This window comes from Pseudopipra pipra, chromosome 3 (genome assembly GCF_036250125.1).
Source record: "Pseudopipra pipra isolate bDixPip1 chromosome 3, bDixPip1.hap1, whole genome shotgun sequence".
Lineage (NCBI taxonomy): Eukaryota > Metazoa > Chordata > Aves > Passeriformes > Pipridae > Pseudopipra > Pseudopipra pipra.
The window spans coordinates 93,246,336-93,260,971 of NC_087551.1; the positions used below are offsets into that span (position 1 = coordinate 93,246,336).

General features: G+C 40.8%; 1 protein-coding gene across 1 annotated transcript; it reads left to right on the top strand.

The window, feature by feature from the left end:
* The first annotated feature begins 12,186 nt into the window (after positions 1-12,186).
* On the top strand, positions 12,187-14,070 carry LOC135410696 (endogenous retrovirus group K member 5 Gag polyprotein-like). Its single transcript, XM_064647403.1, has one exon. It carries the CDS (start codon positions 12,187-12,189, stop codon positions 14,068-14,070), a length of 1,884 nt encoding a protein of 627 aa, XP_064503473.1.
* The last annotated feature ends 566 nt before the right edge of the window (positions 14,071-14,636 follow it).

The window sequence follows — 14,636 nt, forward strand, 5'->3', positions numbered from 1 at the left end:
AAGCAAAAGTATGAAAGACTCTTCCTTGAGCTTGACATCATGAAAGAGGCCTTCTGGACGCCCTTCTTGCATAGTTTGGACAGAGGAAATAAAGGAGCATGGATGGAGTTCAATCCAGTTCTTTTCAGCTTGGAGATAAGAGTTTTTGACACTAGGTGGTACTACAGACAAAGGCCAATATTTGCAATCTTTGACAGTAAGGAATCGGCAGCTCTAACCCTGGCATCTAATTTGATGGCCTGATTATTGGCTTCCACATCTCATATTATTACTGAGATAAATATATTCTTTTAGATGTGTTTCTGGAGCGTTGTGCTATGTGACTTCTAGCTCCCTGCAAAATTTGTCTCTGTTATCAGTTAGGATTTTATCAGTCAGATAATCTTGCAAAAATCCATGAAATTATTTAATATAACTTAGGGGTAAATCTAACACCAGATATCACTTGTCAATACAAAAAGGCACATATAATATTTTGAGCCTTCTGTATTCAATTTTGAAAATATATTTCTCATGAGCAACATGAAATATTTTGCTGTTTCAGGTGTTCCCTCAACACTTTTCACTGTATAATATGTTTTATGGCTTTATTTAGAGCATGGGAATCCATCTATGAAGGGCATTTCTGGGTATATTCTCCTTCCACTCTCAGGTAGATCAGCATTTCCTTGAATTTTCACTCCTGTTTCTCAATTTCTGCATTTTTTCCCTTTCCATTTCTCTGCAGCTACCTCTGCCTCAGTCACTGCTAGATCAATGTTCTCTACTCCTTCTTGTAATGTGCTGTGCTTGTTTAGGAATGCAGAGTCTTTCATTTGTTACCCAATATTGTAGAAGCAATAAGTTGGGATTTTTGTTAACAGGTAAAGTAGAACTGAAACTTTGTATGGTGAAATACATTTGATGCCAGAAGCAAGGAACTCTAGCCTTAAAAAAAAAAAATCTATAATTATTTTTTGAACTTTATTATATACTTTTTTTCTGTAGTATCCTGGCTTTTAACAATTCAGTTTTTTACTGTCTTTATTACTGCAGAAGTTCAGATCAATGTGTACTAGCTATCTCTTCACAGGCATCTCAATGAACTGCCTGCTGGTCCCATGTGATTCAAATCACCCTTAAAAATACTTTACGTATAAGACAAAACAAAAGTGGTTACAACAATACAAGACAACTGTTCTTTTTCTGAAGAATATATAAGCTGCACTAAAACTGCACTATTACATGTAGCAAATCTGTCACCTACAGTGGATTTAATGGTGAGGAGATTGATTTTTAAATAAATAAAAGTATTGGCAAGCAACTGAAGAGCAGAGAGTGCACTTTTGTACACTGTGTAAATAAATACCAACAAGAGAACTGCTTTGTTCAAATAATGTCAAAAAATAAGAAAGAACAATAAAAATTATTCTTTTTTTTCTGAACTGGTAAGTTTCTCAAATGTAGCTTTGCTTGGTTGTATATATACAAACATATACACTTTGTTAACAGTTATCTTGTACTGAGGTAAAATAGAAATGAATGCAGTTTGATTTTTTTTAATTACCTTTGTATTACTTAAGTATTTTCAACAGTACATATGAAAAAAGGATAAATAGAAGTGGACATGACATTAAAAATATTACTTCAGTGCACAACTATGTGCTCCACCATGACTTGTTTATCTTAAGAATGCAAATCATCAATATTATATCTAAATGAGTTAGAAAAATATTTATTCCAGCTTTTAAAAATGAAGGGGAGGTGGAGCTAGCTGAGGTCACACTTCAGAAAAATAGGCTGAAGGTTTGAATTCTTTCCTGTCCAGAAAAGGCATGTGAGACTGCAAGATGAGGTATAGCTTGAGCTGGTGAGGTTTGTGTGAATCCCAAGCATATGTAGCAGGCCTAAATATTACTGGTCATAGGCTGGAATTACTCAGTGATAAGATTGACCCATTAAGGTTCATTTTGACTCATTCATTTTCAGATGAAACGTAAGCTCACAAATACTTAGCAATAAATTGTAACTTTACAACTTTTCCAGGTTGCTATGCATTGCATGAAGAGAAGCTCTTGTGGCAGCTGATGGAAGCATTATCTGGAATCAAATGCAATGTTCCTGAAGGAAAGAACAGAGCAGTGGCAGCTGCCACAACCCTTCACAGCCAGCACTATGCTCGGTGGGCTGACGAGGTAGGGCAGGTGGAACCATAGTGTCACTTCTTTGCTCGGAGTGTCCAAACATTTCTGCTGTTTTTGAGCTCTCTGGGTTTTATTTGCTGAGAGCATAGACTATGTTCATTTTTGTCCAGATGCTAGGATTTAGGGGACAGAAACGCATAGCCATGTAGGAAAATGCTTGATATGCTCCTCTTATAGCTATTGAGGTCATCCTGATCGTACCTTGATTAGTTTTACTGCATAAATGGTTAATGTATGCTTTTATATGCATTGTACCCATTTTCTCTTTTCATTTTATTTAAAAAGAGATTAAATGTCTCCTAAATACGTGTAGTAATAAAAAGTAGTATCTGGAAAAAGAGTCAAAAGAGATATTAAAACAATTTAACTTTAACAGAAGATTATAAATCAAGTCAATATTGCAGGAGGGCAGTAGTCTAATTGCATGACAAAATACCTACCCAAAATTAATCCAAAACTGTAGTGCTAAACTCTGCTTTTATAGGTAGAAAACTGTCTTCTCTGTGTGCTTCCTGTTCTTAAACAGGTTCTGCACAAGGACATGGTTGAGGAGGGCAGCCCTGCCAGGCTGGGGCTCCAGCAAGGCCAGTGCTCTTGGTGCCACAGTGTGGGGCACATCAGTTCATTAGAGACTATCAGACTAACACCCAAACTGTTTCTCTAAAGCTTGGCATGGGTATGACTTGGATTATTAGTACATTCTAACAAAAAATTGGTAAAATATTTGGAGTAATAATGACCTTGTTGCGGGCACTACTGCTGGAGTTTCCAATATTTGGATTGTGATCATTCCTCTTCCTCTTTGAGAGATGTAGGAAAGACCCTATGCTGCTGGGGGTATAACTGGAGGAGGCACATCTTGAGGAAACTTCTGAACAAAGCTTGGTCCATCTGCCAAACAGAAACTTAGAGACTGCATTTTGGAGAGCCTTTGAATTTCTTCATATCTTGGCTACTGTGCTGCTGTGGGCTCCTCCCTTTCCGTTCTGATTATTTTGCAAAGTGATGAAGAGGGAATCATGGAAGATAAGGGACTCAGAGCTGGGACCCCAAGTGAATGCCTTATCAGGCTCTTCACACATGGCAGTAGGGTGGTTAGTTTTTGTTAGTTTTGGCTTCCACCAAATGGTATACAGATTTCATATGCTTATTCTTTATGGGGCAATAAGCTGTGTCTGCTGAGTGCCCACTTCTGGTATTACCTATTAAGAAATGCTGTGGTGATGCACTTTTTTCAAAGTAAAGCTGAAATGTTAACAATAGCATACTATTTACATATAAAATAACTGGAATGAATCTGTATAGCTTTTATAAAGAGGACATACACCTGGATGGATAAATCAAGTTTCCTTTGTCATCTTTAAATGTCAACCTTATTTCCTTTTCTCCATTCTATTTTCCTTTAACACTACAAAATTGTGATATCTCTCTACAAATGGCACACATAAAAAAAAAGAATTTTCTGGGCTTGTTACTAAGGGCCTTCCCCCCCAACTTATTGTTTCTTTGGAAGTTATAAATATGTTGCAGAAGATGGCAGACATGCAAATCCATCAGTATATCCTTCAGATATTATGAACGTTTATGCTGGAGCCAGGCATCATGGCACTGCACTCTGCAAAGTGAAAACTCTGAGCTTCAAGTGCTCTTAGGGAGCTGACTCCATTGATTTCAAGAACTGAAATATTTTAGAGACACTGAGTTTTAGGAAACTAACTCTCATTGACTTTCAATTAGGATCTTCAGAGTTAAATCTTGCAAAATGCTGAGTATTCCTAAAATTCAGTGAGTCGCCACAGCTTTCCCTAAAAACAATTGGATTTGAGGCTGTCCAAACTTTAGAAAACTGCTCAGCACTTTGCCAGGTCAAGCTTTTAAAAATGTTTCTGTCAGGTTGCTATAATCGGTTTGAAAATTCATGGCCACTTTTGGAAATGCTTGCAGATCCTGAGTGTGCAGCTTCAGTATGAGATATTAAAAGTGGTTCAGTAACAGGAAGATTTTGTAATAGACAGCCAGACATAATCACTTTATTATGAGGCTCTCCTAACAGCTCGGAGAAAGCTTTGTTGTTCTGCAACCATTTATTCACATTTAAAAAGTGATCATTCTGTCTCTCTTAGAGAACTACAGCCTTCCACTATATGAATAGTGCTTTCAGTGTTAGAGTATTGACTCCACATACCATAATACACCATAATGTCAACCCAGGTGCCAACTGCAGCGTTTGTCACATTTTTGGTATGATAAAGATCCTTATGAAATCTTTTCTATCTGGATGCAAAAAACCCAGTGATTTAAATGAGAAAGTTATTTCATCCTATGAGGAATATTTTCTCTTTTGTCAGGCAAATGATCTCATTTAAAAACAAAAAAGAACTGAGTCAGTGGGTTCTGAAGAGCCTGACTTTTAGCCTGCTCCCTGAAGTGGACACCAGAGTTGTGCATCAGGCACGAAGGCTCCCCGAGGGGAGCAGGGCAAGGGTTAGGTATAGCAGGACAGGATTCCAGGACATGGTGTGGCTAGTAGGTTAGGGTTTCTAGCTCAAAAGGAGCACAAGAAGTATGAGAAACCAAAAGGGTTTAACTATCTGAATCCCATTCTCTTCTGGGGATAATTTATTTTTTTTCAGATTCAGGGAAAAAAAAAACAAACATGCAAAGCATATAGATAGATACTCTGTTCCTAAGCTACATTTAAGGACACCCTGAGGATACTTTGTTAATGAATATAAGCAAAGGAATGCTTCCTTGTCAGGCATGAGTTTTGTACCAGACTGAATGAAATGCTAATGATGATGTGCAGAAAAATAATTCAGGAAATTTTTAATTAAAATGTGAGATGCATTGACAATTTCTTTAGGATTTTGTAATTTAATGATTGTGCATCATCATCCACACAGTTTTCAGGACTGCAACTTTTAGTTAATTCTATTATAGACATTTCATCTTTTTTCAAAACATGCCGGCAGGCATCAGACTGTGTTAAACAATCATGGCACAGAATAATCATTTTAAAAGTGTAAAGTTTGCTTAAGCAATGAATAATTTTAAAAGTAAAATTAAGGTGGTTTTATTATTAAATATCTAAAAAAGTATTTTTAATTAATGTTCTAAAGACATATTTTTTAAAAAATTGAAAATTTGGCCCATTATAGATTTCCAAGTTACTATGTCATTCTTGTCAGTTCATTTTTATTGATTAAGAAAACATTTAAGGGTGGTTTAATCCCAAAATATTGCCTGGATATGGATTTACACAGACGAAACTAATGCAACTAGAACAGAAATTGCTATTTTGACAGAAGTGTACAAGTAAACCTAACTTAGCAGTGTTTTGTTGTTTTTTCAAAGTTCCTAAAGGAATACAAAATAGATTTCCAGCTTCTGCTTCAATTTTCAGTCTAGAGCTTTTGTTTACTGTTGGCTTTTGTAGACCAGAAAAATTCTTAAGTATCTTCAGTATAATTCATATCAGTTCTACTTTCTGGTTTCCTATGATAGCAATTTTTAAACTGCCGATGTTAGTAATTTTTTTATGTATTTGGTTATTCCTTGAATTGCTTTGCAAGTGTTCTTTAATTACTTCTGAATTAATTTGTGGTAGATTTCTATATGGCAATCGGTTTGAATTTCTAAACTAAGCATTAAAGAAATTCTAACAGAAATTCTAACTTAGCTTTTGTTATGAATAACTAGAATGAGTTCACATAATTTTTGGAGCACCAGAGGTTATTCTAAATGTTATAGTTAAGGCCTCTTTGGTTAGGCAATAAACAGTAATTGCATAGTAATACAATAGTAATGTTTATAGAGAAGTCAAGTATATTTCAGAGGATCTTACTAATATCACTTTAAAATTGCATTACTTTGAGAAGTACTGCCTTAATATCAGGCACATTTTAATAACAGTCTAGTTCAGCTTCTCAATCCCTACTGGGAATCAGACAAGCCCCTTTCTTGTGATTTAGTGTTAATAAGTCTTCAATAGATTCAACTGTGGGATAATTAATGACTCACTTGTTCTTGCCAAAAGAGTTCAAGTGGGCTTCATGCAACATGCTGAGCTATTATCCTCTGGTGGGGTCATGCATCATGTCAGCCAGTTAACAGCAGTGGCTGCACAACACATTTGGAAATTATATAATCAGAATAACCTAAACGTTTAGACCCTGCTTGTGAAGGTTGCAGTCTTCTGCAGAGGAACAGTTGAAAGATGTGTCACAATATACTTACAGTGATAAGTATACATGAAAATTGTCTCCTTAATTCAGCTTCCTTTTCTGCAAAGTACAGTGATTTATGATCATGCTGGTTACTTTTTTATATTTATAATCACCATACAAGCATCTAGAAACATTTGGCACATGCATGACTTTGCTAATTCCTACCTAACTGGTGAAGCAGGTGGGAAAACCCTTCTGCTATTTATTGCAATATCATTTGCTGTTATGTAGGTGTGGCTTTCCTGGACCAGAAAAGAGCTGTAAGGGGAGACAGTAAAACTGCTCCCATTTAGTCCTTTTTTGTTATGGTGTATTTGGATGAAGAATCTGCATGGCCATCTAGTTCCCCCCCTTTCTCCTTCCATTCAGTTGCTGACAGCATTTGTTACTGTTAATTAGTACTGGTATCACACTAACACTGAGAGGGTCTACCTAGCAATCAAGGCCTCTGAGCGAGATGTTATGTATACACAAAATAAAAACATGTTCTCTGCTCAGATAATCATGTAGACTGTGTTAACAAATATACCTGCAATTTCAAAGGAAGTTCTTTGTAAGTAGTGTTATGCCCTGGAGATTGATTCACTTGACACCACCTGTATTTGTCTCCATCAATGGGTTCCTTCTCTATCCATTAAGCTCTTCCTGCACAAAAATCTCTTATCGACACTTGACGTATGCCCTTATTAGAGAGTTGGTGCAATTGCTGTTCCTCCTCTTGGCTGGGCTGCCATTACCTTTTCCGAGACCTATTTCTGTCTTTTGGGCTTTTCCTTCTCTCAGGCTACTCCTAGCTGCTACTTTTCTTCTGATCCTCTTCACCCTCTCTGTCTCTCCTTGAACAACTGCCTTTTCTGCATAGCTCCCGTATTTCTCTTCTTGTACTTTCCCTGAGATTTTAGCGGTTTGTGCTCCCATTCTTTAGAATCCCTCAGCTGGGATTTCTTTTAGGGAATAATAAAGCCCATGCTTTAATTCCTTTACACATACTATATTAACAACAAGTCACGAGTGGTTTTGTAAAGAGCAGGTTCAAACGTATGCACAGAAGTAGCTTTAAGTTTTCGATCTACCTCTTTCATAATCTTTTTCTGGCAATATTTTACTTATCTACAATTTCAGAAAAAGCTTCTTTTTCCCTGTCTGCTCCCCTTTTGTCTCCTGAATTTTCTTGAGGGACAAGAAAAAAAAAAGAAAGAAAACTGCATCTTTGCCAGCTATTTATGAACAATCTAGGCTGAAGTATATCATATCAAAAATATGTTACTCCCAAAGACTTTTGTCCCAAGCTCTGTAGGCCCAAATCTGTGACGAACTCACTGATTTTCTGAACATCTTACACATCTTTTGAGCTGAACAGAAGACTACACTTAGTGAATTCTTCCTGACCTGTTGTTGGCAAGCTGCAGGTTCCATGCAAACAAGGCTGCATTTGCACTTGTTTAGGGCAGTGACTGAAAATGTTTAAATAGCTTTTCAGATTACTCACTGTCTTAAGTGTAGTGAGAAATACAAAAAATATGTGCATTTACTGAACAGCTCTGTAACAAAGCTCACAGAATAGTCTGCCAACTGAAGAGCAATTTAACTAGAAGGCTGCTGCCAGCTACATCAAATACATGCTTTTCTTTTAAACTGCTGAGATCAATAATTGTACATCTGATGGCAGAATGGAATCAGTGTCCTGAGCTGAGCCTGTCCCGTTCATTTTATCTCACTGAACCTCATCCCTGACTCATCAGCAGAGCTTGACTTCCCTTGTTGGATTGCCAGTTGTAGCAATTTTCTAGCATATGTGTTGTAGTCAGTATCCACAGAAGGTGAGGGTGACATATCAAGCACAATTAATTTAAACCAAGATTTGAGTGAAAGTCTTTGATGGAAAAAGTGTCTTGTATTAAAACACTTATCTACACAAATATTTCAATGTAAACCATCTACAAAACAGTGTTGATCACTAACTGCTCACCTAGGAGCAGAAATATTAAATAAACACGTTTCAGAGGTACGAGAGACTATGAGGTGTCTCATGTATCACACTCTTACATTTACTTTGCACTGTGGAGATACTGTGCAATTGTTGATGAATTTTATTTTGGTAATATCATTGGGATTATGCCTCTGTATAACATAACACATGATGAAGCAGAATAAATGCATCCTTCATCCTTGTTATGAATCTTCCCTCTGTCTCTTCAAGCATGCTATCAGTGTAAAACAGACATCTCTTAACTGTGCTTTTTTCCTCTATGCTCATCATGCAGTGCTATAGTAACTAATGGACAGGCCATTTAGATTAGATAGAAGAAAGGAAGTTACTTGAATAATATGATATCATAATGCTTCCAGTTGTTATATGTTCAGTAGATGTAAAAGTGATTGAAAGCACAGAGGGGTGGCAATTACTGGGTTTCCTTTATACTCAGTGCAAAGAAATGTCTGCTTTTGTATGTCATTTGACCTAGATATAGATATGCACAATAAATAATGAGAATTATATTCTGAAGAGTTTACTTCTTTCCATTGGCTATAAAGAGACATTAATGAAACAGTGCAGACTTAAATAATACTTAGCTAATGCTAATACTGATAGTAATAAATATTTTTGAAAGTGGAATTCTGTTATCTAAACTTAGGTACTGAATGTCATCTCAAGTCCAAGCCATCCTGTTTCCAGTTGCTTGTAAAGAAAGATATAGAGGTTTCTAATAGGTTCCATGTCATTCTTGCTAATTCCATGTAGGTGGCTTAGATATCCTGGAAGATCTCAAATAACTTGAAACACCCTTGTTTAGACACTTTGATTACTTAATTCTCATCTAAAATGAAGTCGATGAATTATACCTACAATGTTCAAAATTGTCTTTAGGGTTTAAAAAAAAAGTCAGAAATACTTTTAGCTTTGAAATAAATGGTAGTGCATTCTCTCTCTCAGATTTAACTAATGGAACTCCATTACATAATGAATGCAACTGTTTAGGGGCTGATTTCATTATCACAGTGCAATACCATTAAAGTTGGTTTAGCTACAGTGGTAGAGGCTGAAGTCAGAATCAGATCCCACAGAAAATATTCACAACTTCAGAGATAAAATTCAAATTCCTTTCTCTGAGGTTACAGAAATTTATGGCTTACTATTTGTGAGTAAAAAGTAATGGTCCATGAAATTATTTACATTTAAAAAAAACCCCAAAAAACCAGTACTGTCACTACTATTCTCATAAAACCTCTTAATTGATCAAGTATATTTAAAGATGTGATTTTATTGCTGTCATTCCATATCATTATTTACACTATATAACCGAGTTTTCAAACTATGAAAAGCATTTTATGTTTCATTAATCATAGACTCTCGAACATAGACGTGTGTTATAATTGTCTATGTATAATCTATACCCCTTATGAAAGAAAATATTGCTCCTCCAGAATGAAGTTACTGGCAGATTTTTAGTGTACTTACAAGATTTGGGGATTATATAATTTTTTAAAGTCTTCAGATGACTAATTAACCCAAGCTCAAGGTTTTACTTTTAGACTAAGTAGCATTTGTGTACAGGAATGTGAAATGGATGTAGATTTTTCTTTGCATTTTTCTGAACTTTTCCTTTTGAAAAAATGACAAGAAAGATAACTTAAAGGAAGTCAGTAGAAAAGAAAAGAAATAAGCCTAATCAAGACAATTACAAAATTTTGAAAGTTCTGATAGAAGTATCTATAAATTAAATGTTGGCATGAGGACCATCTTTCTACTTGCAAGAAGAACAGAAATAGTAGTTGAAATAAGTTTTGTATTTTGACTTTGTGTGTGGATATGCAACAAAAGCATGTGATTTTTTTTTAGGATTTTTTTGGCTATATCACCTGTGTAAGATAGAAGGAAAAGTAGCGTAAGAGAGAGTTCTTATATTCAATTGCCCATAGGTGTTACATATTTGTCCCTATTTAATTTAGAAGGTTTGCACTATGGATTGTTCCTTGAAAATCAGAAATTTATGTTAATAAATATTAATCAATTGATATCCGATATAATTAATTTTCTATAGATGTTCATATTTTAAAGACTCACATGCACACAGAATCATATACGTTGGAAAAGACGTGGAAATTTAATTAGTCCCATCAGTCTTGAAAACCTCCAAAACCAGAGCTAGCACAATTCCTCTGGTCAACTTGCCCCACTGTTTGGCTGCCATCAAAACTCCTCTTTCCCTACTAGCTAACTGAATGTCCCACCCACAACAGAGGAATAGGTTCCAGCCAGCAGGCATTCAGGCTCTGCCTACCTTTTAGCAGGTGTGCATGTGTGGCATTGGATTTAAGAATCAAGGCAAACATTTATTTACATTGTGTTGATGTATTTCCATAAAATTCGTATATTATTGAATGTTTTGGGGTTTGTTTATGCTGGGCTAACAGAGCAAGAGAAATTCAAAGGGATGTATTTGAAATCTTTAGCTGTGGGGAGCATGTCTGGATGCACAGGGGATGTGCCAGGCCGAGGGGCCCGAGGGGACATGCGCAGTCACATACAACTCTATTGGCTGAAGAAGTCACATGGTACACAGGGATTTAAGAGTGGGAAATTTGAATAAAAGTGCTCTTTGACCATACCACCGACGAGGAGCGTCTTCATTCCTTGTTATACAAGGACCCATGCTACAAATGGCGACCCGACAGGGACATTTTTAGCTTATATTAAGTGAGATAAATATCCTGGATCAGGAGATTAGCCGGTGACTCCGGGATCGTCTCGATTTTTCGGAGACGGGAGTCTTTACCGCAAAAAACCTTGACGTCAATAATCCGTGGTCTTAGTGGCATCTAAGAGACGGACAGTTTAGTTTAGCGAGCTCAAAAATAGTAAGATAGTGCACAGAAGAAGAGAAGAAAGAAGTTGAAGAAGAAACCGAGAGGTCAAAACAGCCACCGAGAGAGCGAAGAAGGTCAAAGCAACATCAAAGACGGTGAGTCTGTCTGGAACGCATTCCGCACGTCTAAGACTGATCCCTGGGCGAGACGTGGCTGCAGCTCGGAGCCCCGAGCTGCGGAGCACCTTAAGATCGTCAGGGAAAGGCCTGTTTGTTCCCTAAGTGTCGGTCATTTTTGATAAAGCGACCCTTCGCTACCGACTGTGTGGACCACGTGCAAAAAGCGGCTTGCCGCTGCCGCGTCCTAGCAACCCCAGCCACCGCTGACCCCCGCGGAGCCCCCGTTCCAGTTTTCTGTCCAGCAGAAACTGGCCGCGGCTCCCCGCCTGCTCGTTGCTGCTGACTGACCCTGCGGCGTGCTTAAAAAGCACTGCCAGCAAAAGCCCTTGCGCCGTGTTCAGACCGCGCGGGCTTTACGGAGGCGCCGAGCCGCGCCTTCCGATACAGCGCACTCCGACCCCCGCGCCGCCCAGCGAACCGCGGGAGCCCCCGGAGCCGCCGCTGCCACCGCTGCGAACGCCGCGCTCACCGGAGACGGAGCCGGGACCACGCCGAGCCGTCACCACGTGACTGAGAGGCCGCCGCCAGCGCCGCCGCTTCGTTCGCCGCTTGCAGCCCGCGCACGCCGATCGCCACAGCCCCAGGTCACCGCCTCTACAGCCAGCCCCCGCGTCCGTCGCTACAGCTGCCCGTGCCGCCGCCGCCGCTTGCCGTCTGCCGCCTGCACCGGGACATCAGCCGCCGACGACGGGACGCCACAGCCCAGCCGACAGTGAGCCAACACAAATCCACAAACCGACAGACCCTCTTCAGCAGCGCACCCCAGCAGCGCCGAGGCTCAAAGGTAACATGGGAAACTTTTTCCCTACCGAACTATCACGAGACACAGAAGCACTGGCTGCTCTGCTGAATCCTTACTATGTTCAGGTTACAAGGGCTGAACTCTCAGAGTTGGTGCGGCTCATTAAAGCAGCCGTACCAGAACTGCCTCTAGTTGAAGCCCTCAACATTCACATATGGGACAAAATAGGCAACCTTATCAAACTCAGGGCTCAGGGAGGAGATTCCCAGGCAAACAATGCTTATCCAGCCTGGCAAGCTATAATGACTGCATTAAGCAGATCCCATAAAAGAACGACGAACTCATACACCCCCACTCACGCTGCAACCAGCAGCCCCACTTTTACGCGCCGCAATTCAAACACACAAACCGCGGCGGGGGGAGGGGGTGGAGCCGTTCACAATTCAACTCTGGGGAAGAGAACAGGAAACTCAAGAGACACGGACCGGCGGGAGGGAGCGGGACCTCAAATGCGAAGTTCCAGTCCGTGGGACAGCAGCAGGGGGTCCCGTGACGGGGGTGGGGGGGCTAGCCCAGCTTACTTGCCAACCCATCCCACGCATGAACGCCGAGTACGCGCCCAGGGGCGGGCACCACCATCTCGCCCGCCACGCGATACGGACGCTGACCCATCCTTCCCCGCCCCTGCGCCGTCCTCCCCGACCACCACCACCACCCACCCACAGGCAGCCGCTTTCGCCGGAGCTGCAGGGGGGGGGGAATGGGGAGAATGGGGGGAGGAGGAGGGGGATTTCGGGATAGCTCCGCCGGCAAGGGATGAAGCGACATACCGAGAGGGCACAATTGATAGGTGGGCTTTATGTAGGGAAGAGGCATTGCGTACTGGGGACTTACAAGTTATACAAGCATGTCCAGTAATTATCGGCCCACGTCAAAGCCGCAGATTCCAACCATTACCACATGAACTAACCAAAGAACTGAGACAGTTAATAAGAGAAACGGGTGTTTCATCCCCTAACACGCTTGCATTTTTAGAATCACTAAGTTCCACATATATCTTCATGCCTCATGACTGGAGAACCCTGTTACAAATAAGCCTTTCTAACACACAGTACAATGTATGGCTGAACGATTTTAGAGAAATCTGTTCTGCCTATGCTAATGACCCACAAGCAGGGGTATCAGCACACCAACTCACAGGGGATGGTAACTATCGTTCCATAGACGCACAAACCGGCTACAATAGAGAGGTATACGAAGTCATTGCAAAACATGCCATGCGGGCAATAAGGAAATTACCCTCATCAGACAGAGACGCAAACTTGTCATTTACAAAAATAGTACAGGGCCCAACAGAATCTTATACAAAATTCTTAGATCGGCTGCAATCTGCTCTGGATAGGCAGATTGAAAATGAGGAAGCCAGAGAAATCCTTAGCAGAAGACTGGCTTTTGAAAATGCTAATGTGGATTGCCAGAGAGTTCTGCAAACCCTTCCTAAGAGGGAAACTTGCAGTATCTCAGAATTAGTTCGTGCCTGCCAAGAAGTAGGTTCTTTAACACATCAATCAGATTTGCTAGCAGTAGCACTGAGTACTCAGTTAAGGACACAGCAGGGGGCCAGACCCAGAGAAGGTTGCTTCATTTGTGGGGCCCCCGACCATTTCCAAAGGGACTGCCCTCAGAGACCCCTAGCATTGGTACCTCGAAAGCAATCCAAAGCAAGGAGGATGCCAAAAAACTGGAGGCGAGGGGCGCTGTCGCACGCCCCGGTACAGCAATCACATGCGACACAAGGGAACAGGCTGGCGATTTGCGCCCCCCCAGCTCAGCCAGCGCTCTGTGCCCCTACACCCCAGCCAGCAATCTGCGCTCCTCCACCGCAGCCAGCGCTGGGCTGGACTTATCCAACAGAGACACAGTCCTCATAACTTCCACTGAGGTGGTGCTAATCCCGACTGGGTGTTGGGGTCCCCTTAATCCAGGGGTACATGCACTGCTGATTGGAAGGTCCTCCACCACCAAAATGGGTTTGTTTGTGCTGCCAGGTGTAATAGATTCAGATTCTCATAGTGAGATTCTAATAATGGCATGGACCCCTTCACCCCCCTGCTTCATTCCGAAAGGACAGAAGCTTGCTCAGTTAATCCCCTTCTACAGTGCGTCGCCTGCAGGGGAGGGGGGGAGGGAGCGGGGTTCAGGGGCCTTTGGCAGCACGGGACAACCACAAGTTTACTGGGCAGCAGCCATCACAGCCACACAGCCGCTCATGACGTGCCAGGTTAATGGGCACCGATTTACAGGCCTTTTGGACTCGGGAGCCGATGTCTCCATCATAAAGGACTCCGAATGGCCACTTGACTGGCCTACTGTTTGCCCAGCTGCAACCATTCAAGGGGTAGGAGGTACACAAAGAACCAGACAGAGTGCTCAAATACTCACTGTCTTGGGACCGGAGGGACAATTAGCAAAGGTAGCTCCATTCATAGCTCCAATC